General features: G+C 36.5%; 1 protein-coding gene across 16 annotated transcripts in view; it reads left to right on the top strand.

Moving 5' to 3' along the window:
* Window positions 1-24,403, top strand: part of CASK (calcium/calmodulin dependent serine protein kinase) — a 378,632-nt gene that overhangs the window by 283,308 nt on the left and 70,921 nt on the right. For 11 of the 16 annotated variants that reach the window (XM_070461878.1, XM_070461876.1, XM_070461874.1 and 8 more), the window contains exons 11-12: window positions 2,113-2,130; window positions 12,782-12,903. In XM_070461878.1, the coding sequence (XP_070317979.1) occupies window positions 2,113-2,130; window positions 12,782-12,903 (140 nt within the window). The remainder of the gene's footprint in view (window positions 1-2,112; window positions 2,131-12,781; window positions 12,904-24,403) is intronic. The other 5 variants (XM_070461881.1, XM_070461880.1, XM_070461877.1 and 2 more) reach the window with 1 other exon arrangement.

Here is a 24,403-nt window from a genome sequence, read left to right as displayed (position 1 = left end):
GTGTTTTTTTCTTCCAGTCCATTTTGTTCTCTCCCTTCATAACTTTTTGTTGTTTTTAACTTGAAACTCCTCCTTCCCTCTTCACACTCAGATTACAGTTAACCCTTTCTAGGGGGAGTGGATCTAATAAGAGTTTTATGTTGTATTGTGACTATGTGATATAGGCACATACTTGGAATAATATATTTAGAGATTTGGGGCCAAGATCTCTAATACCATTTTCATCTTTAGCAATAGGAAGACAGTAGGACAGTCCTTGCAACAGCTTCATAGACCTGATTCTTTACTGTTGCCCCATAATATTTACCTCTGCTTAGCAAGAGTTTAATGAGCTTTTAAGTATTCCTTTCTGTGAAGAGCTGGATTTTTCTTGTAGGGAAAGGAATTGTCTACAGTTATAAACATCCTTATTTTCTATTAAACACATTTTCATTGCTCAAGTTTTTATGTCTTTTTTCCCAGTATAATCTCTAAATGGTATTGTTGAAATAGTTTCTGATTACAGTACTTGCTTTTTAAGCAAAAAAGAAATTTCTTACACTGTCTTGCAAGCCCTCAAATTAGTTATTCACAATTTTGCATTCCTTATTGCTTCCCCTTCCTGTCGTCTCATCCTATCTTTTTTAAAATTTCTGCATCTTAAGGATCCTAAAAGCAGTCTATCTATTTGATATGCTAAATGTCTCTAAAATATTTTTAAATGGCACTGTTCAGCTGCTAACAATAAAAGATAAAATTGTTATGCAATGTACATGTCTGATCATCTGCCCTAAATGAAGAGGAAATTTTTATATAGTCAGATGTCAAAACAAAGGAAATTTTTCAAGAAAATTCTAATGTTTTCCTGAATTTCACATGGCTAGCAGGAATTATTCATATATTCCTAAAATTAACTTTTTAAATTTATTTTTTTAATTGGAGGATAATTACTTTACAATATTGTGAAGTGTGATGGTTTTTTAACTTTTAATACTAAGCCATTTAAAAAAAATACTAAGCCATTTAAAGGGAGGCAGTATCTATTATTGTCAACATCATTTACCAAATATCTATCTTTGCAAATTTTTTTTTCTGCAACTGTAATGTAAAAGTAATGGTTATATGGTTGGTTGCAGAAAGCCTTTATTTTATCTAGATTCATTATAAGGGCTTTATACTTTTATAAATTAGCATATCTATAATTTTTCAAAATATTTTTATTTTTAATATTCTTCTCAATTTTTAAGCCTAAATTCTTCTCTCTTTAATTCTAGTCCTTTAATTCTCCATCATTTAAGTTCCCAATGTTATCCTTTCTACTGTCTTTCTGTCAAAATTTGCATGGGTTTGTTTTACAGTACAAAACACAAAACACTTGCCATTGTTACCTGAGAGTTCTTCCAGAAAACCCATTTCAAAAAGAGAAAAGTGACGATAAGGCATGTGCTTGTTGGGCAGGGGTGAGGGGTTGTAGAAAGAGGAGTTAGAAAACAGTATAAGATCACCAACTGTCCTTTCTTGAGATAGACTGTTTTTCATCTTTAGATAATGCCTTTTCTCTTCTTTCTATGAAATGATAGTGAATGGTAGTTTGGTAAATTTTTTTTCTTAAAGACCTTGCTTGACCAAATTAAAAGCTGGCAATCCTGTGTTAGTGCAAGTTCTATTCAAAATTATAATTTTTTAAAAATTTAACAGAGCCTCTCATTAACAGTGGAAAACAAAATTGAAAACAAATCAACCAGTCCTCTAAAGAAGAGTTTAACATGTTTAGGTATGCTGTTTGCATTGAAAAATGATTTTTATATGAGTTTTTTTTCCTATTTTGATTATTGAAGTAAGTCAGTTATACATTCTCCAAAAATTGTTAGGCTTAATCTTAAGATAAACAGTGTATTGTTGCTTTGTTATTTACCAATTCCAAGTGGAAATATTCTGTTCTCATATTTCAAATCAAAGAAACCAGACTCAGAACCCAGCAAATGTGCTCTCAGAACACAAGGGCTCACTTGGGGCTCAGCTAAGAGACTCTGCTTCTTGTGGCTCATCTACTGAGCCCAGCTGTGGCTTGATAACCTGCTTGCTCTAAAATCATACTGTTTGTTGTTTGTCCATATGCTGCCTTCCTCCTAGGACTTCTAGCAGCAGAAAGTAGGTATCCCTTTGTTTTCCTCTAAGGTTTATCTTTTATGCAAAAGTGTTTGGCTTTGCATGGTTCATAATCAGCTTGACTTTATCCTCAGCTGTTTCTGCTTAGATGTTTGTGTATGAATTTTAACACTGCCTGGCCATAGAATAAAAACTTGGATATACTGATTTCCTGAAGCATTGTTACACAAATACTACTAACTTCTGACTTCTTTCATAAGAGGAAAAAGAGGCAGTGTTAAAATTTTAAGCGCACTTAATATTATTTCACATCTTAATTTCCAGCACAAGTACATTATTCTGGGAGAAGGCTAACAATTTATTTTATAGTTTGCTTTCAAGAAACCTTTCAGGGTAAGTGAATGTTCCTTTAATTGTTATATAATCTATAAGCAGTTTTTATTACTCTGTTACTGTTTTCAGTATTGCTATGGAGCTATGAAATAAACTCCTGGATTTATGTCTCTTAACAGCTTCTACCATCAGAAAGAACATAAGAATAATATAATGGCTAGATTTTAATTACAAAAAGATATAATTTGAGTAAATGAGAATAGTAAAGTAAAAGGTATGTAAGATATTACATACACACAAATGAGTATTAGTGAAATTAAGGCAATCTAAACAAGATGAGTGGATTGTATCAATGTCAGTATTCTGGTTGTGATATTACACAGAAGTTTTTTAAAAAGTTACCAGTGGGGAAACTGAGCAAAGTATACACGGGATCTCTATATCATTTCTTAACAACTGTGTATAAATCTACAATTATCTCAGTAATAATTTCAGTTAAAGCAATAGAATAAATCTTTACTTCAGCATTGTGCTTACTGGGGGGAATCTATATAAGAGACAAAGATAAATAGAAAATCTGGGTGCTAATATTGAAATTCATTGTCACACTTTCTTGTATTAGTTACTTGTAGCTCAAATTGCAGCCAATTTAATATAAAAATCTCACAGTATGTTAGTTATCTGTTGGTCTCTAATAATGAATAATGTCAAGGCAGCATTTATCATCTCACAGTTTCTGTTGGTCAGGAATCTGGGCATGGCTTAGCTGAGTACCCCTGGCTTAAGATCTCTTATGACTCTGCAGTCAAGATGTCATCCAGAACTGTGATCTCACCTGAAGGCCCAACTGTAGAGGGAATCCTCTTCCACACTCACTCACCTGGTTGTTGATAGGCTTCAGTTCTGCTCACAGTCTTGAAGTTTGCTTCCCCTGGCACAGATAATCAAAGAGAGAGGGCAAAAGTAAGAGAGTGTATCCAAGACAGAAACCACCGTTCTCATAGCCTAATCTCAGAAGTGACATTCTATCCCTTCTGCCCTATTCTGTTTGTTACTAGTGAGTTATTAAGTCCAGCCTACACTCCAGGGACTTCCCTGGTGCCTCAGACAGTAAAGCGTCTGCCTACAATGCCAGAGACTCGGGTTCAAACCCTGGGTCAGGAAGATCTCCTGGAGAAGGAAATGGCAACCCATTCCGGTATTCTTGCCTGGAAAATCCAATGGACAGAGGAGCCTGGTGGGCTACAGTCCATGGGGTCACAAGGAGTCGGACACGACTGAGCAAATTCATTATCATTACACTCCAGGGAAAGGACTGATTATATGAGGGCATGAATACCAGCAGTCAGGGATCTTGGGGGCCATCTCAGAGGCTGCCCACTATGTACATGTTAATGACCATTGAAATATAAGACCTTTCCCATTTGTAACTGGTTTTGTTTCTCCAGATTTAGTACCCTTTTTTTTTTTTTAATCAAATAGATCTATTGTGTCATTTGGGAATGAAAGCATCTTAAAGGTATCAAGTAGTGCTTTTCCTTAGTTGTAAAGCCTTATATGGTGGTGGTGGTGGTGGTGGTGGTGGTTTAGTCGCTAAGTTGTGTCTGACTCTTGCAACCCCATGGACTGTAGCCCACCAGGCTCCTCTGTCTGTGGGATTTCCCAGACAAGAATAATGAATTGGGTTGCCATTTCCTTCTCCAAAAGCCTTATTATAAATGGGCACTTAACAACCAGCAGAATGTTATTTAAAGTACTTTGACAAATTTGTGCCCAACAATGTTGCTATTTAGAAATATAGATTGCTTTAACAAGTATAATGGCATTAGAATTATGGTATCTGTACTCTGACAGAATACATTTGCAGAGTTTTTACTTCTTTTAACTAATAAATTTTAAGTCATCTGCACTATAATCAATGGGCTTCCCTGGTGACTCAGCAGTAAAGAATCTGCCTGCAGTGCAGGAGACACAGGTTCAATCCCTGGGTCGGGAAGATCCCCTGGAAAAGGAAATGGCAACCCACTCCAGTATTCTTGCCTGGATCCCACAGACAGAAGAGCCTGGTGGGCTACAATCCATGGGGTTGAAACAACAACAAAAACAACTATAATCTATACATAAAGAATCTAATGCATTTATCACCATGTGTAAGTTTTCATAACTTGAATTGGATATAGCACAGATGCTTAAGTCCAAAATACAATTTTCATTACAGGATTCACTATAGCTTACAACCTGACTAATAACCAAAATTTGCTTTGTACCAGATTAAAAGCTGTTGTCCAGGGGTAAAGGTAAGGGGAAGAGATTGACTTCAAAGAAGGAGCTTTTGTGGGGTGATGAAAATGTACACCTAAATTGACAAATTTTAACTTAATCCTACCTTAGTAAGCAGATTTTTTTAATGCTACTGTTCTTGCCAGGAAGGACTTTGAGTGGTTGATATGAATGTGTGCATACTGATTCAGTGTTATATAAATAGGACTGCTAAAAAAAAAATAGGACTGCTAATGTAATAGGAAATAGAGGTTATTGATAACTCTTCAGGTGAAACTAGAGATAGATTGAGTTTGCTGAATTTGCTCAGTGATATTGGGTTTTACAGCTACACATATAATTTTTAAATATATACACATAAATCTTTGTTACTGAAATAACTGCATACATGGATATATACTGTTTATCAGATGTATGCAAGGTATACATTTATGAAAACTCATTGGATGGTACACATAAGATTTGTGTATTTCACTCTATATAAACTTTTACCTGAGAGAAAGAAAGAGAGGGGAGTATTAAAATCTATGCTGATGTGTTTAGAGGTGAAGTGTACTAATGTTGACCACTCTGCCACTTACTTTGAGATGAATGATAAATAAGGTGAATTGATGTGTGGATAGATATGTGATAAAGCAAATATTACAAACTGTTAATTGTATAATCTAGGTAGTGAATACAATTCTTTCAACTTTTTATATGTTTGAAATTTTTCATAGTAAAGCTGGGGGAAATAGTTTTAAGACAGACCCTACCTACTTTATGGAGAAGGCAATGGCACCCCACTCAAGTACTCTTTTGCCTGGAAAATCCCATAGACAGAGGAGCCTGGCAGGCTACAGTCCATGGGGTCACTAAGAGTAGGACACGACTGAATGACTTCACTTTCACTTTTCACTTTCATGCATTGGAGAAGGAAATGGCAACCCACTCCAGTGTTCTTGCCTGGAGAATCCCAGGGATGGGGGAGCCTGGTGGGCTACCGTCTATGGGGTCACACAGAGTCGGACACGACTAAAGCAACTTAGCAGCAGCAGTAGCAGCTACCTACTTTAACACTGAGAACAGTTTAAGCATTCTACTATTTATTTTTCTGTCCTCCTCTCAGGTTATTTTTACTCAGTCAACATTTTTATGAGACTTTTCTACTTGTAACAAAACAGTTCTAGACTCAAAGTTTTTAAAGCATACTTTTAAAATGATTGACATATTTATGCTTTCTTGATTATTATTTCAAAACAGTAGCAGAAAACTTTTGAGAAAGTTGTATCCATGAGATTCCTGGGAAAGGTAGAAATGTTCAAAGTTAAAATGTATGATTATTAACCTATTGTTTAGATACATTCTTGATGACCAAATGAATTAGGCAGAAGCTAAAGTAAAATACTATTCCAAAGGGAAGGCTTGATTACTTTCTAATAAATTTATCATTGTAAAAGTTTAGACCAAGAGATTATTCAAGTGTGTTGGTGAGGGTAAAATATGGTTTCAGGAGGGATCAATCTGTAGGGGAAAGAATAGGTGCTAGAGGCCTGGGTTCTACAACTCAACTGCTGTGGCCCCAGGGTCATTTAACATGAAAGAGCCTCCTATTTTTCCAAATATAGAAAGACTTGTCTTCAGGGCAGGGTTATTGTGGAATCGCGTAAGATAATAAGCATAAAAAAACATGTTGGAAATTACAAACTGTTACACAAATATAAGTAGTAAAATAATTTTCATCATGACTTTGAGGAAACAGTACCATAAAATAAACTTCTCTGTGGTTATATATTTCTTATTACAATATTTTATTTTCAATGCTTCAGAATTTGCTCAGAAAACAGTAATTTTTTAGTTTATTTTTAATTGGAAGACAATGGCTTTACAGTGTTGTGATGGTTTCTGCCATACCACAACGCAAATCAGCCATAATAATACATGTATCCCCTCCCTCCCCTCCTCCCCAGTCTGTCTCACCCCTCTAAATCCCGCCCCCCCCCCCCCCCCCCCCCGCCCCATCTCACTCCTCTAGGTTGTCAGAAAGCACTAGGCTGGGCTCCCAGGGTTATTTAGCAACTTCTGACCAGCCGTCTGTTTTATACATGGTAGTGTGTGTATGTCGGTGCTACTTTCAGAAGAAAACAATAAGTTTAATCAAACATATTTTATAGTGATTTTTTTGTACAAAACGCTCTGCAAAATGTAGCCTAGAAAACAAAAGTGCATGAGATACCTACAGTCCTGCCATTAGGTAAATTGCCCTCTGAGGTGAACTTACGTACTATTTATTGATTTTTTTTTTCAAGATAGTCACAAGTTCATTCAGGGGTTTTATAGGAAAAAAACATCCTTTTCAGTTTTTGAGAAAAGTGAGTAGTTCTTTCAGATATGACAGTTATTGATCAACAAAATAAATACTAGTGACAGCTTAAAAGCCTGTGTGTGTTGTTGTGTTACATTAATTACCACTTCTGCCTCTGTATGTAAAACAGTAGCAATGGAGAAGCCCCAGAAATGTCTTTGTGTATATTAATGTTTTATAATGAATTGAAAAATTATGAGATTTTACATGACTTGGTGATGAACTGCAGATATCAGTTTACCCATCTGTGAGATGTGGTTCTGCTGGTCATACTCAAAGAAGGAATGAACAAGACTAGAAGCGGTGTCAGGAAAAAATGATCAAAGGTAAAGAAAGATCTTGAGGTTAGACCAAAAATATGTGTTCATTCAATATGAAAAGACAAAGGAGGGATGGAATAAGAATTATTAAGTTTCCTAGCTAGTGACAGAAACTTTTACATTAGGGACACTTTTCAGAGCTTTGAAAGAGGCAACTTGAGCACACCTGTGGAAATACTGCCTTTTATAATTGAAAACCTACAAAGTTAATCACATTTGGGTACAAGATCAGACTATAAATCAGTTCAGAAAAGGTGACAGATCCAAGGAAATTAAATAGACCTGTTGACCTGGTAGGTCTTACCTACTAGAGACACAAGCTAATGGTTGCCCTTGTGCTTTCCAGCAAAGCATCCACTGGGTCTGTCAGAGGGGATTGGAAACCTAGGTGGAAGTGTTGAATTCCTGCTCATCCACCTCTTTGGGCTTCCCTGGTGGCTCAACTGGTAAAGAATCCACCTGCAGTGAGGGAGACCTGGGTGTGATCCCTGGGTTGGGAAGATCCCCTGGAGAAGGGAACGGCTACCCACTCCAGTATTCTGGCCTGGAGAATTCCATGGACTGTATAGTCCATGGGGTCGTGATAGCTTAAGGTGAATGATGTCGGATTCGTGATCTCCAAAGAAGATTTAGCTTTGTGACTAGGGACCAGGCTTGATCACTCAAGAGCTTTTGTTTAGCAGAGTTTTATTAAAGTATGAAAAGAGACGGAGAAAGCTTCTGACATAGACATCAGAAGGAGGGTGGAGAGTGCCCCACTCACTAGTCTTAGAAAAGGGAGTTATATACTTTTTTGATTGGTTATTATGATAAATCAAAAGAATGTCTCAAGGTTGTAAAGATCTTACTAGACCCACTCACTTCCTTTGTGGCTCAGCTGATAAAGAATCTGCCTGCCAAGCAGGAGACCTGGGTTCGACCCCTGGGTTGGGAAGATCCCCTGGAGAAGGGAAAGGCTACCCACTCCAGTATTCTGGCCTAGAGAATTCCATGGACTATAGTCCATGGGGTTGCAAAGAGTCAGACATGACTGAGCGACTTTCACTTCTTCACTTCAGACCCACTCCTACAATTTACATTTTAAGATGACAGAATTATAACTTAACAATAGAAAGATCTTACCAGACCCACTCCCATAATATACATTTTAAGATAACAGGATTAGTCAGAAGGTTTTCAGGAAGGAGAAGTTGTCCTCAAGCAGGATACATTGTTGTTATATAATCCTTAGTATAGAGTTTAAACTAAGTTGTTTTTTTGTGTAATCATCAGTGCCAGGCTTAAAAAAAAAAAGTTTTATGTGACTAAGACTAAGGAATGTAGAGGGGAAAAAAAGATGTTTGTCCTTTCCTACTCCTTGAGAATCCAAGACCCCTGTCTCCTCTTTGAGAGCCCCAGACCCCTCTCTCCTCCTCCGGGACCCCGGACTTCTTATCAACCTGCCTAGGAATTGACTCTCAGTCGCAAAGAGTCGGACATGACTGTGACTTGAACTTTCACCTCTTCTCTGAGACTGTCCCAGCTTCTCCCTGGGCAGCCTGTTTCTGTGCCACTTTAGTTTTTACCTCCTCTAAATCATTTGCTTCAGGGTATAGTGTGCCTACTTCACACACCTGCATGAGATCCCTTTCCTTGAGACCGGGGATCATATCTCTTTTCCTTGAAACCCCTGCCTCATACCTGGCAAAGAGCAAGAACATGTGATAAAAGTTTTGCTTATTGTCTGACGCAGTAGAATTCAAGTTCTTTTCTAACCTCCATATCCATGCATAAACCATGTGTCACTTCTTGTTGAAGGTTCTCCCTGCATTTCCTAATCCAGCCAGTTACCGTAGAAAGTCAAGAAGCTCATACACTTTGGATCCAGGCACACTGGGGTTGAATCCTAGCTTTACCACTTCTAGCTGTGACCTTCCTTGACCTCTCTGATCCTCAATTCCCTATATAGAAAGGTCAGGTACTGTATTTACCTTACCATGTTGTCCTGGGAATGTGCCTGGCACATCACAAACATTCAGGAATTGGGAGCTGCCCTTATCATTGTTTCTTTAATACTTAATTCAAGGCATGCTTTGTGGAGATAATGAAATTAATCAAATATCAGCCTGCCTTAAGGACCTCGCAGCACAGAAATGAAGAGTGAGCAAGTGCACATGTCGGGTAATTCATGGAGATGCTTGTAGGACAGGAATTGCACAGAGCTTTGGGAATTCACAAACCAAGAAATGATACGTCCCTGGTCTGATATAGCCAAAATTGCTTCCCAGTGGTTAGACTTACCATCTTAGTATTCGCTAGATACAAGCTTGTTTTATTTTAATCTTATAATATTAATAAACTACTACATAGAATAGAATCAATATAGATAGAATAAATCAGCATAAGCAATGCTGGATAGAGATAGTAAAAACTAGATAAGATTCCACTAAGATAACTGAGTGGAAATAGTAATTAGCTTTCTCTGCTCTCTGTTAAGTTTTTTAATATACAAAAAAAATCCACATTTCATTAATATTTTTGTTGTTGCAGTTAATCCAAAAGCTTAGAACTGGCTTTAGTAACTTTATAAACCTGGTATCATATAATTCTGTTGTTGGTGATGTACCAGGATCAAGGACTCAGTGGAATATTTGGGACTAATTTCTTCACATCACCTGTTGCTTTCCAAGGCTTTTAGTAAGGGATGACAAGAGACCTGATTTTTAACTAATTTCCAGGGTTTTTTTCCTTCTCAGAACAAAGTAGAAGTCCTGAGATGAGCAGGGAGAAGGAAGTGGATTAGATTAATACACTTATAAGACTAGCAGGGGAAATGAGGACTGGTTTCTGCCTTGTACCTTTTTTATTCCACTTGGTGTCCACTTAATGTTTTCAATGAAGGCATACCAATAGCCTGGTAGGTGTAATTATTCAAAATTTAAAAGTATTCACAGTCCTGTCAACAGATTAATGGTAAACTGTGGCACATCCCTGCCATAGACTACTACCCAGGAATAAAAAGGATTAAACTATTGATACATGCAACAACTTGGGTGAATTTCCAGAGAATTATGCTGAGTCAAAAAAGCCAGTCCCAAAAGGTTAGACACCATATTGTTTCATTTATATAGATCCCTTGAAATGACAAAATTATAGAAATGGAGAACAGGTTAGTAGTTGCCAGGCAGGGGTTAGGAGGTAGGAAGGGCAGGAGGGAAATTACTGCAGTTATAAGAGGGCAACATGAAGGATCCTTGGGGTGATGGAAATATTCTGTAGCGTGACTATATCAATGTCAATATTCCTGGTTATGATATATGACAGTTTATAAGATGTTACCACAATGGGAAAACTGGGTGAAGGGTACATGGTATCTTTCTGTATTATCTCTTACAAGTTCATGTGGATCTACAATTATCTGAAAGGGAAAAAGTCAAATTTTTAAAAAAATTAGCTACAGTAATTTCCACATAGATAAACACTTGCTGTGTCTTAAGCCCCAAATTTTTAACATAATTAAATACTACAAAAAGCAGTTGCTTGTATAGCAACTTTTTTTCTATTGTAGAAATGTTAGAACATATGGACAAACACAGAATGAAATAGAAGCAGAAAAATAAATATAATTACTATTATTTTTTTGGCAGTTTTCATTCTGTTGGGTTTTTTTCTGAATTTGTATTTTTTTCAGTTATAATTGGGGGTACACAATCTATGTGGTTTTGCCTTCTACTCTCTGAAATTTTATATCACGCAGATTTCTGTCTTTAAAATTCTTCAAAAACAAATTTCATGTGGCTGTATATTCCATTTCGTGGATGTCCTATAGTTTATGTAATCATTCTCTAATTATTAGATATTTATCCATTTTATATGATAGATATCCTGACACATAAATCTTTCTACAGTTTCTATTTTTTCCTTAATGTAAGTTTTTGTGAATAGAAATCCTGAATTAAAGTGCATGAGCATTTTTGAGGTTCTTTGGTATAAATTATCAGATTGCTTTCTGGAAAAGTAGTACTCTTCCCCATTCCCCATCTCCCCACTCTGACCACAATCACAGCTGTGACGATCAAAAGTGTTTCCAGACATTGCCAAATGTCCCCCTGAGGGGCAAAATTGCTGCTGGTTGAAAACTACAGATCTAAGATTTGCATGTGCAGTGAGGCATTTATTGTTAGAATGTCTCTAACACTGTGTACACTAATGTCCTGAAGTCTAGGCTCTCAGGGTGCTTTTCTTTCTCTGCAGTGCATATGTGCATGTTATCTGCAGAGTAAAACAGGCTAACCATTTCTTTAAGGCTTTGTTACTTTAAGACTTTGTTACTACCTCTCTGGATTCCCAGTTATTAGAGGAAATTTAAAGTGACCACACTGTCCTACAAAATTATTTCCCCTAATATCTACTATGGTATTCTGAAGTGTCAGTCAGTATATCTATCCTTAGTAAAGTGAAGTGAAAGTCAAGTCGCTCAGTCGTGTCCAACTCTTTGCGACCCCATGGACTGTAGCCTATCAGGTTCCTCCATCCATGGGATTTTCCAGGCAAGAATACCAGAGTGGGTTGCCATTTCCTTCTCCAGGAGATCTTCCCAACCCAGGGATTGAACCCTGGTCTCCCGCATTGTAGGCAGATGCTTTACCGTCTGAGCCACCGGGAAAGTCACCCTTAGTAAAAGGGGGCCCAATTAACTGAGAACAACTTGCTTCCCTTGACTTTGTATGTAAAGGGAGGAAAAAGAATGGAGTGGGATTTTTGCTAGTTAAGTTTGATCCTTAAAAATCCTAAGGGGACTTCCCTGGTGGTCCAGTAGTTAAGACTCCACACTCACAGTACAGGAGGCCTGGGCTCGATCCCTAGTCAGGGAACTAGATCCCACATGCCGCAACTAATACCCAGCACAGCCAAATTAAATAGTTACATAAATCTTTTTTTTTTAATCCTTAGAAGGCTGTTTTACATAGCATGAGCTCCCAGTTGAAGGTTTGTCTCTCACATCTACATCTGGGTTCACCTTCTGTTCTTGTTGGGAAGCCCCTGTGTGAAATGACCACCTTCATTATTTCTATCATATTTCAAAACATCATGGAGTCCTGGGAACCCACAGTCTCTTTCTGATGTATGACTTTCTGCACCCAGATCTTCTAGTAGCTCAGTTGTAGTTGATGAATTGCCCTAATCCAACTAAGACAAGAGGCAATTTACTTTGAAAAATGAGGAACGTGCAAATACATTGTTAAAAACATAAATTCACTGCAAATACTCTTATCATTAAGTGATATGAAACACATTTAAGTCTGTTTTCCAGTAAAGACATGAACCTTTGAAATTTGTTAGTCCACAGTTCTGAAGTGTCAGATTTAGGTTATGAAGGTGAGTTTGACATTGACTTTCTCTACTGGCTGTTTTCTTTTCTGTTTGTTCCCCTTAGGAGCAGTGTCACAGGTGCTGGACAGCCTGGAAGAGATTCACGCACTTACAGACTGCAGTGAAAAGGACTTAGATTTTCTACACAGTGTTTTCCAGGATCAGCATCTTCACACACTACTAGATGTAAGTCTTTCTCTTTATTAATTTTTTTTGGTAAACTGAATAGTTATCATAACAGTCCTTTTTCAGTTGCTGCCCATCTGTGAGAAATGCAGGAAGTCATCCATCATAGATTCATAACTAAAATTAAGTATCTTATATATGGTACAAATGCAATAGAGCCTAACAAGTCACAGTGGAAAAAATTAAGTATATATGTATATCTTTAGAAGAATATGTTGAGCTTTGCTGTGATTACCTCTCTTTGCTTCTAAATATTGTATTCAAACATTACACCTCAAACATTAGTATAGGAGAGAAAGAATTAAGTTAGACATTGTGCAGTGGACTCTATTCACACACACACATCTCATACTTAACATTGCTGGTTTTCATAAACTCAGTGTCTCTCTTTAAAACATAAGGATATATTCCATCATTAAATATGACAGACTGCACTGACAGATACAAGTCAGAAGCTGACAGTTCACATCTGCCTTCATTTCAGTCATATTTTAAATAAAATACCTTTCTTAACACATATTAGTCTACTTGTACATGTTAGTCTTTTTACAAGAAAAATCTTCCCTTAATAAGAATAAAATTTGCTTTGGGATGCCTAGAACTTTGTGGTGCTCACTGATTAATCGACTATATGATACGAATTAAAGTAATGCAAAATTTCCCAGAATGTATTCTACAGAGCATTGTTCTGAGAGATAGTTGTGGATGTTGCCATTCAAGAGGGGGGGAGTAGATCTAAAATTTATTGGTTAAATTTTTTTTACTGACTATATAAGTTTGTGAAATGCTATGCTATTTATTCCCTTTATATGAATTCACAACAGGTGTTAGTATATAGCAGCTCTAAGATGTCCAATAGCAAAAAACCCAATTAACTCTAATAGCATTTCTCAAACTAATTTGGGCCGAGAATTTTCATTCACAGTCCTGCCAAATTGGTAAGGACCAATTTGGGAAAAGCCAAGCTAAGAGTGTCACAGTATGTTTCAACTTCCCACCAAGTATAGTATCTCACAGTTGCTTCTATCTATAGATTTGATCAAGTTAATTACCATTTTTAATAGTTATACATTTTAATATAGTATATGTATTAATTCAGGACTGAGTAACTGCTACAGCGTGCAATCCTAAAATTTGAGTGGCTTAACAGAATAGAAGTTTATTTCTTGCTCACATCACAGTCAACTGTAGTAGATGAGGAGAGAAGCAGGAAGAGTCTCTTCCACACAGGCATTCAGGGATCCAGGCTTCTTCGACTGTGTCCTTTGCAGCCAGCCAGCAGATGAGAGAAAATGGAAAATTTTGCAGGGTCAGGGTTGCAAGTGGGCTGTATCAGAGTTGTCTATGTTCTATTGGCAAATGCTAGTTACATGCTTGAGTAGCTGCAAGAGAGCTTGGGAATAGGTTTGGTTTTATTTGTTTGTTTCTTTGTTTGTTTTTTAACTTTTTATTTTGGATTGGGCTACCGCCAATTAACAATGTTGTGATCGTTTCAAGTGAACAGCTAAGGGACTCAGCCATACAAGGGAAATAGTTTTTAAATGTGCTAATTGAAATAAGTCAGACAGAGAAAGACAAATACTGCATAGTATCAATTTTTTTAAAAAGTCGAACTCATAGAAGCAAAGTGGAATGGTGGTTTCCCAGGCTGGGAAGTGGGGAAAATGGGGAGAAGTTGGTAAAAGGGTACAGACTTTTGGTTCTAAGATAAATAAGGTCAGAGGATCTAGAATGGTGACTATAGTTGATACCACTGTATTTTATAATTGAAATTTGCTAAGAGAATAGAACTTAAGTATTCTCATCCCCAAGAAATGAAAAATATTTGAAGTGATGGATGTATTAATTAACTTGATTGTTAGAATCCTTTCACAATGTTTACATTTATCAAATCATCATGTAGTACACTTTAAATATATTGCAATTTTATTTGTCAATTATACTTCAGTAAAGCTAAAAAATGTGCCCAGGAAGATAAGGAGATGGGTTTTCTCCTTAGTGTAATTTATCTTAAGTAATTTGAGAACATTTCAGATTAAATTTATTTCAAATAACTTGTTATTTTCTTTGGACACCGAAAAGCCCTTGAAATGCATTCTATTTTGTGGATAGCTCCTAGCATTCTATTTTCTCTTTCTTTGTTTTGTCATCATTGTTTTTGTTAATGTGTTATTTGAATTAGTTTGACCTCTTTTCCTTGGTTATTTAAATATCTATTCTTTATCATTGTTTCATATGATGCAGAAAGTTTTGTTCTTTTTGGTTTTGGTTTTTGTGTTTTGTTTGTTTGTTTGTTTTGCGAAGGCATATAGGAATTTCCCAACCAGGGATCAAACCCACACCCCCTATAGTGGAAGTGCAGAGTTTTAACCACTGGACCACCAGGGAAGTCCCAGATGCAGAAAGTTGTGAGAGTTGTGAATTTTCCATAGAAGTCATAGCTTTTACTAAAACTAGTAAGTAGGATGTTTGAAAGAAGCTACAGCAGATCATGGAGATTTGGTTTATTTCAGTGCTAGTCAGTGCTAAGATTTACTGGCCTTCTTTAGATCAAGGACTTTTTGTCATTTAAAGGCTAAGAGAAGCCCAAATTAGTTTTCAGAGCTGTAGTCTTCTTACTTAATGTAACTGAGCATACCAAGCTTGAGACTGCAGAGGAAATACGAGAACATTGCTAGCTTCTACACAGAGGGGCAGATAATCAAACACAGACTGGACTTTGGAACTGAGCCAGGCCGCCATTACCATCCAATGCTAAACTTCTCAGACCTCACTGCAAATATTTATTTTGAATAACTGCTGCATTCTTGGGTAGACATTGTCACCACTTCAGGAGAGATTCATAGATTTTCGTGAGGAAAAATGTGCTTAAAGTTCTTTTGGATTTTTATTAATTATAAACTTAGAGAAGTGTCTGTATCAGTATCTGCCCCATCAGTGCATCTCTATTTGAAAAGGAGCTGGTGGCCTGAAAATGAGCTGTGCTCCCCAAAGACATCACATCTTAAGAATTTTGCAGACAAGCACTACATGTGAAGCCCAGAACTCTCCTGAGATGACTGATTGTAAGGCCAGCTCTGGGCAGTGTTGGGATGCATTTGATCCAAACTGAGCCATCCTTCAACGGAAGCTCAATCATCCTGAATGAGATAATGCCCCCATGATCTACAGCCCTTAAATATGGCTCATTAAGCTCTTGTTTCAGAGTTAACAGGCGACATTTCAATCATGAGATCCATGAAGTGTTCAAATGGCTACCATTTAGAGAAGTCTAGTCATTGAAAAATGTTTAAATACTTCAGTACTTATGATCTGCATAACAAAAAAGGATCATTGTACAGACCAACACTTGAGAAGAAGCTTCTCAACTTTAACCGTCATTCTCCTTCCTTCTAGTGTTCTTGGAATCAGATTGTTTTGTTGGTTCCTTTTCAAGAATTCCTAGCAGTGACACCTAGTGGCCTTATTTTGTGGACCATGTCTTGATTGCTACTTTAATCACACTGAGTCATTTCATGAAATATTTTTATTATACTTAAATAATTTCTACTAATTCAATAACACTCACAATTGCTGTCTGCAGCCATAATTTTTCAGCTGACCAAACGAAACATGATTAAGTTCCTGCAGAAGATAAAAGATTGTGTAGCACTCTATTTTTTCTAGCCATGCCTTTAAAATAGTAACAACCTCAGAATTTGAAGAAATGGTTCTTAAAATTAGTTTGAAGGAAACAAAATATCTGTCATATGGAAAAAATTTACATTAAAACAAAAGGAGAAACACTGTGGGTTCCACTGAGGGAGGAAACGCTTTCTGATTTAAATTCTAGTATAATCTGTAGTTAGAAATAGATCCAGAATGTCTAAATATTTGCTATTCAACTAGTTCACCCTGGCACACATATGCTGATTCTCATTTTGTAGGAAGAGATAAAGAGGAGGAACTGTGCCTGGTCCAGCTTGTTCCAATATTTCTGCTTTCAAAGATTTAAAGCACTGGCACAGTGATGCTCTGTATATGAAATACATAGATCAGTATTAATAAAATACACTTTGGCGTGTGTTTGCTAAAGCCGCCACAAATGGAGTGGCTTAAGATAACTAATTGGGCCTCCCTTGTGGCTCAGCTGGTAAAGAATCCACCTGCCATGCGGGAGACCTGAGTTCAATCCCTGGGTTGGAAAGATCCCCTGGAGAAGGGAAAGGCTACCCACTCCAGTATTCTGGCCTGGAGAATTCCATGGACTGTATAGTCCATGGGGTCACAGAGAGTCGGACACGACTGAGTGACTTTCACTTAAATAACAGATTATTCTTACACTTCTGGAGGCTAGAAGTCTTAAGTCAGGTACCAGCAGAACCATGCTCCCTCCAAGGCTCCAGGGAAGAATCCTCCCTTGCTCTGGTAGTTGCCTGCAATCCTTGGTGTTTTTTGGCTTGTAGTTGCAGTACTTCAGTCTCTGCTGCAGTGTTCACAGGGTGTTCTCTCTATGTGTGTGATTCTGTGTCTTCACAGGGCCTTCTTATAAGGATACTAGTCACTGGATTTAGGGCCCACTCTAGTCCAATGTGACCTCATCCTAATTAATTACTATCTGCAAAGACTTTATTTCCAAATAAGGTCACATTCTGAGATTCCAGGTAGCCATGAATTTGAGGGGAGAATCTCCAGCCCAGCACAGCATGGAAAACTAATTTTGCCCTGAATTGATTTTTCAAGTATGAGTGCAGATTATAAAAATCAAATATAAAACAATGAAGTGTTACCCTGTTGTTCATTAATTAGGCTTTCTTTCTTGGGAATTGATGTTAAAGTGTAATTATCTCTTTTACTGATATTTTGAATCAGTTGTGGAACTTGTATATGATACACTGGATGGTGAGATGATGGATGCATTTTCAGTGGGCTGAAAAATCAAGAGTTTTTTCCAGATATAAAGTATTTTGCAAACGTTATTTGGTGGTGATTCTCAGTCTTATGAAGTTCTTGTAGAAATTTTCCTAGTACAGAATTAATGTTTATTTTGTAAGTCAGCAATGTTACAAAACATTGTTAAATTACACATTTATTTCTCTCTGCCATACTTTGACAACTAAGTTTTAAACATTCAGCCACCATCTGTCATACCTCTGAGCAGCTGTTAGCATTTGTTACAGACTGCTGTTTCCATGGTAAATGTGATGCCCCACTTAATTAAGATTATTTTCTTGAGAAGTTCTTTAAAAAAATCAGTGGTTAGATTAATAATGCAAAGACTAGCTACAATAGCAATTTAGCAGTTTTATATTATTAGCAATTTTTATAATAAAATAATATTTTAAAATATTGTGCTAGAAATGAGTTGATATCTTTAATCCTCCATATTTTATATTATTGACATCTTTATTATGATTTTTTTTTTTTGCTTCTTAGGGAGATTTAGAAAGTTTTTCTATCTGACCTGGAGTTAACACTGGAAAACTACAGCTCGTGATTTACTGTTTTGCTTTTTTAAAGATATTAAATTGGTAGTCATATTTGGAAATAGTGTATTTTTAGAACTCAGAAGTTTCCTAATAGGGAAAAACATGGAACTTCTGCAATAATTTGATGTTTTTGAGCAATCTGGGGTCTGAGAAGTAAGTTGATACAGTGTTGAGTTTGGATGTTTAAATAGGTTACCAGTCAGGAAATACCAAAGCTAAGTTTCCCATGGATTTGTAGTCTGGTCGATTTGCACTTACATGTCTGCAAAAATAAGGCCTGAGGACCTTTAGAGGCTGAGCTACTGGTACCTTCCCAGGGTCCCATTTAGTCTTAAAGAGTAAACTTCAGCAAATATGAAACCATCTGGGTGGTCAGTCAGTGTGCCCCCTGCCTCCTGGGGCTGGAGATTGAAGTACCCTGAAGCTTGCTTTAGACATGGGGGGTCTCATTCCTCTATTTTCAACTGGATGGGCAAAAACTCCAATGTCTGTTTCCATCAACGTATCAAAATATTAGTATCAATAGGAAAGTGTCATATAAAACAACATTCCTGAGATAAAGAAAACTAGAAATATCATCTGACCTAAATATTTTCAAATTAGTTTTTCTTCATTCTTAATGTAAATATCAATAAAATTAAAGGGGGAAAAAAAGCTACTAGGAATATGGTCATTTGTTAAGCAGCAATAGAAAACTAATATAACCAGAAACAATGCAAGGATTTTCCACTATTACCACTTCTATTTAATATTTTTATGGTGCTTCTGGCCAGTGCAGTAAAGCAAGAAAAAGAAATTCAAGACATGCAGCCTGGAAAAGAAGTAAAACCATATTCTCATAGAGATATATTCTTGTATATAGAAAATCCTAAGGAAACTACAAAAGATCTACTAGAACTAATAGGCAAGGTTAGCAAAACTGCAGGATACAAGATCAACATACAAAAATTAACTATACTCTTAGATAAAAGCAATGAATAAAGTGAAGATAAAATTTCAAAAATATAATACTATTTTAAAGGATAAAATAATTGAATAAAAGAGATATAAGAGTTATACACCAAAAACTATAACCGTTGGTGAAAGTAAGGAAGATGTAAATAAACCATTTCCCCCTCTCCTTAGCCCCTGGAGGCCACCATTCCACTTTCTGTCTCAAGGAATTTGACTACTGTAGGTTCCTCAGAGAAGTGGAATCATACCTTATTTGTTCTTTTATGACTAGCTTATTTCACCAAACGTAATGTCGCCAGGGTTCATCCTTGTTGTAGTATGTATCAGAATCTCCTTCCTTTTAAAGACTGAAAAATGCTCCATCTTGTGTGTATACCACATTTTGTTTATCCATTCATCCAATATCAATATTTTGTGGTAGATAATTATATAGTTGGAAAAGCCAAATCCTCCAGGTTAAAGTGGCCAGTAGTGGGGAATTCAGCCTTAGTTTCATCCCCAGGCAATTGCTCTCTCTCTGGTCTCCAGGTTAGCTCCTATGATATGCATCTCTGTGAAAGGAATGTGTGATTTTGACTGAAACTGTTGTTAACTACAGCAGTCCCTCTCATTCCCTTATTTGTCCAGGTGCATCACTTCCTAAAAGAGTGATTGGAATTTACTCTAAAATACCAAGAGTCAGCTTGTCCCCAGCACCAGTATTTCCCACTGAGTGTTCTTCTATTTTTGTAACACTATAGTCCACTTTACCAGAAGGCAGAGGAATGTTCAAAAAGCCTTCCAAGTGCAACAGGCTCTGATTCTTCTTCATGCTGTTCCCAAAAGAAGGGTTGGGGGGGGTTCCCCCAGAAAAGAATGTGGTATGCTCAGTTGAAGAATGTTCGATGTGGTTGGCTTGCAGCCTTCACATCCAAGAACATAGTTGCTTTCTTCTCTTTGTGGTCCTTCAAACATTATCTCATAAAACCACTTCTGCCAGACTGTCTTTTTTGTTCTCTTTTAAATTCCCACAACAGAAATTCATTTTTGCTACAGCTACTTGTACCAATGCTTGGTGTTTCCTTATACAAAATAATTCATATCTTAAGTCAAAACTTATTGAACTGCCTCAGGAATGAAATATCATATGACATACCTAATGTAAATATTTTCTTTCAAAACAGCAAATTAATAATAGGATATTCAGTTACCCTAAATATTATTTAACTACTAATGTAGATGTTTCAGAAGAACACCTTAGGAAATGAGGTTTTAGCACTTTTTTAAAAATTTTAGTAGATTTTTTATGGAAAAGAAATGTATATCATAGTGAAATTTCTCACATTTGGGAAAACTCTTGGATCTAGTATTTGAAAGTGCCCTATTTCATAAGATTTAATTAAAAGTAAAATAAAGCCTGCCTGTATCATCTAACTGGTTATTTTTCCTCATGCCTTCTTTTGCTTGCTCAAGAATAGGCATTATGATTTGTTTCTTACAAGGCTTCATTTTAGAGTTATTGGCCAACTGAAAAAGATCAAGTGAGGTCAGTCAAGTTAGGTCATCTGAGGCCAGTGTTTGAGTTTCTCAGAGCGAGCAGCCAACTGAACAGAAATCCACCACAGTGGCCTATGTTGTTAGGCCATCAACAGTCTTTTTAGATTGAACTAGGAGGTTAAGCAAGTCTTAATTTCTTGGATCAAAGATAAATCCCTGAAAGAGCAATGTTCTAATAGGATTGAAACACAAGCAGCTCTGTACACAGACAAGGAAAACCTCAACTAAACAGGGGCCTCCTTGGGAGGATTTTGCTGTCAAGATCCAGTGTATTTTGCAACCCTTTCAGGAAATCTTAAAATGGCCCAGATATATTGATTTTTAATTTCCTGTTTGCCATCAGAAGAAAACTTTCATAATGGATTTAGGTAGAGCAGTATATCACTAGGCCACTAGTGATATAGCAGTATATCACTAGGCCACTAAGCCAGTCCTAAGACTCAAAAGGGTATATACCCCCACCATGATTTTCTAAAACTTGATCTAAGGGTTTCCAGCAACATTCTTATTGGCCACTAAGTAAACTCCATTGGGTATCCATTTCTAACTTGAGTTATCCAGTATTAAACTGGGCCATAATATTGGTAGCAGCTCTGAATCTTTCTCTAGGAAAAATCTAAATTCCGAGGTGCGACTCTTGCTACTTTATTACCATCACTAGATTTGTGGATTTGACACATGTTTTTTTCAAGTGAGAAACAAATTTAGTTTAAGATTTATAAAATTTAGCTATTTGCATGTTTTCTGAACTTTTAGAGGGGAAGTTAATACATAGTACAAATTGTGAAGGATCATGTACAGATAATGAAAGAACGCTCATCAAATGAATGGAATATATTATCTCCATTTCAGATGGAGAGTCATCGGCATGGCTAATCTTTGAGTGCTTTCTTCAATTATTTTAATTGAATTGATTTTTAGAAATTTTACAAAATATAAACTGTTAAGAAATTTTTTATGCTGATAGAATAGGCATTATTTAATCCTGTGAGAGCAAAGTGCCTTCAGTGATTTAATTTCCTTTTCTACATCATAATATCCCAATGATGCATAATCGTCTTTAGGTTTGTAAGATAGACAGGCTATATAAGTTCTTTCCAAAGTTTAATTGTAGCTCCTAAAATATTTGAAAATGCCATTTTAAATTTTGTAGTGTGTTTATTTCACACTTAATGTTTCCCATCACACAATCTTTACACCACTGTAAAATATACTGCTATTTTCCAAGTTTCAACAATGTCATTGTTCTAAACTGAAGTATAGTTGGCATATAATATTATATGTTACAGGTGTACAATTAGTGGGGCTTCCTTGGTGGCTCAAATGTTAAAGAATCTGCCTGCAGTGCAGGAGACCTGGGTTGCATCCCTGGGTTGGGAAGATCCCCTGGAGGAGGGTATGGCAACCCACTCCAGTATTCCTGCCTGGAGAATCCCCATGGACAGAGGAGCCTGGCGGGCTATAGTCCATAGGGTCGAAAATTGTCAGACATGACTGAGCAACTAAGCATAGCACAGCATAGTACAATTAGTTATTCACAATTTTTAAAGATTATAGCCCATAGTTATTATAAAATGCTGGCTATATTCCTGTGTTGTACAGTATATCCTTGTAGCTTACTTTATACCTAATAGTTTATCCCTCTTAATCCCCTCCTCACTGGTAATCACTGGTTTGTTCTCTATGTGTCTTTCTTTTTTATTATATTCACTAGTTTGTTTTATTTTTAGATTCCACCTAGAAGTGATATCATACAGTATTTGTCTTTCTCTGTCTGATTTATTTCACTTAGCATAATGCCTGCTGCAAATGGCAAGGTTTCACACTTTTTATGACTGTGTGGTATTCCATTGTGTGTGTGTGTGCGTGTCCATGTGTGCGCACGCATGCACGCACACCACATCTTCTTTATCCATTCATCTATTGATGGACACTTGGGTTGCTTCCATAGTTTGGCACTTGTAGATAATGCTGCTATGAACATTGGGTGGGGTGCATGTATCTTTTCCAATTAGTGTTGTTTTTTTTTAAGAAACATAGCCAGGAATAGAATTGCTAGATCATATGGTAGTTGTATTTTTAGTTTTTTGAGGAACCTCCATACTATTTTCCACAGTGGCTGTACCAATTTACATTCCTACCAACAGCATACTAGGGTTCCCTTTTCTCCACATCCTCACCAACATTTGTTATTTATGTTCTTTTTGATGATAGCCATTCTGACAGGTGTGAGGTGATATTTCACTGTGATTTTCATTTTCATTTCCCTGATGATTAGCAATGCCGAGTGTCTTTTCATGTGCCTGTTGGTCATCTGCATTTCCTCTTTGGAAAATTGCCTATTCAGTTCTTCTGCCCATTTTTTTAATCACATTGTAGTTATTTTTTTTTCTTTTCTTTTTTTTTTTTTGATGTTGAGTTGTATATGTGTTATTTATAAATGTTGGATATTAGCCCCTTATCAGTCATATTATTTGCAAGTATTTTATCCCGTAGGTTGTCTTTTCATTTTGTGACTGTGTCATGTTTAATGACACTAAAGATCTTTGAGAGGGCATTTTTATATTTTTAACCTAAAGACAGTGAGTTGATACATAAACTTGAGCAGGAAAAGTAGTTCTTTAGAGCTCAGATGTTCTCTGATTTCTAGCTTCAGAAGACCACTTCCAGCACAGTAGTTGAATTATCAGTTCCTTGTATTTTAGTATTAAATCACCTTTCCCTAACATTTTTCCAGTTCTCAAATGTATTTTTTAAAATACTGTTGGATATCAATGGCTGATCTGCTGGGTTCATTGAACAGATGCAGCATTGGAACTTTGTTCCTAATCACCTAGCTTCTTCACAGCAACTATTAAGAAATTCTTAATATGATAGTCTGTTTCCAGAGCAAGTCATTTCAATTCCCATTATTGTTGTGCAGTATAGACTTATGAACACTGTTATTATCTTTTTACTAAGATTACAGACACATTTCATTGCATAATTTGCAGCTAAATATTTGACTCTTGAAAACTTTAATTCTTTTCCAGCAGGGACTCTCTTTGATATCTTTGATTTAGGTGGTAAGATGGTGGTAGCTTAATGAACTTTTGTGTTCCAGCAATTCTACAAACCCATTCATTATTTGGCTCACATCTATAGCCTAGTTGCAAAAGTCATAATCTTTCTCATCTAAAGTATATTCTGGTCCTTAAGGTTTGGTTTTCTCTCTGCTAGAAAGTTAGTGGGACATCTAACCTGGTGATAGTCATTTTATAGGTTCTCCACCAACCATTCCATTTTAAATGTTGATACTGCTAAGTGCTGTGTATAAACTATGGACAAAACAGAAGCTTCTATTTGATGAAAGAAATCAGAAGACAGTGAGGTACCATGGAGTAGGGTTAAAAAACAAAAAAGAAACTTGATTTATTGTTTTGCATGTAAATTAAAAAATGACATTAACTTATTTCACCATCATTATGTTTGAAAGTAAAATCTCAGCAGAGTTCAATTTAGTATGACCACCAGCTTTATTCTGCTTTTATACAAAAACAACC

Source organism: Odocoileus virginianus, chromosome X, assembly GCF_023699985.2.
Source record: "Odocoileus virginianus isolate 20LAN1187 ecotype Illinois chromosome X, Ovbor_1.2, whole genome shotgun sequence".
In the NCBI taxonomy this organism is placed as follows: Eukaryota; Metazoa; Chordata; class Mammalia; order Artiodactyla; family Cervidae; genus Odocoileus; species Odocoileus virginianus.
The sequence above is the reverse complement of the archived record's forward strand: the minus strand, read 5'-3'. Positions and strand labels throughout refer to the sequence as shown.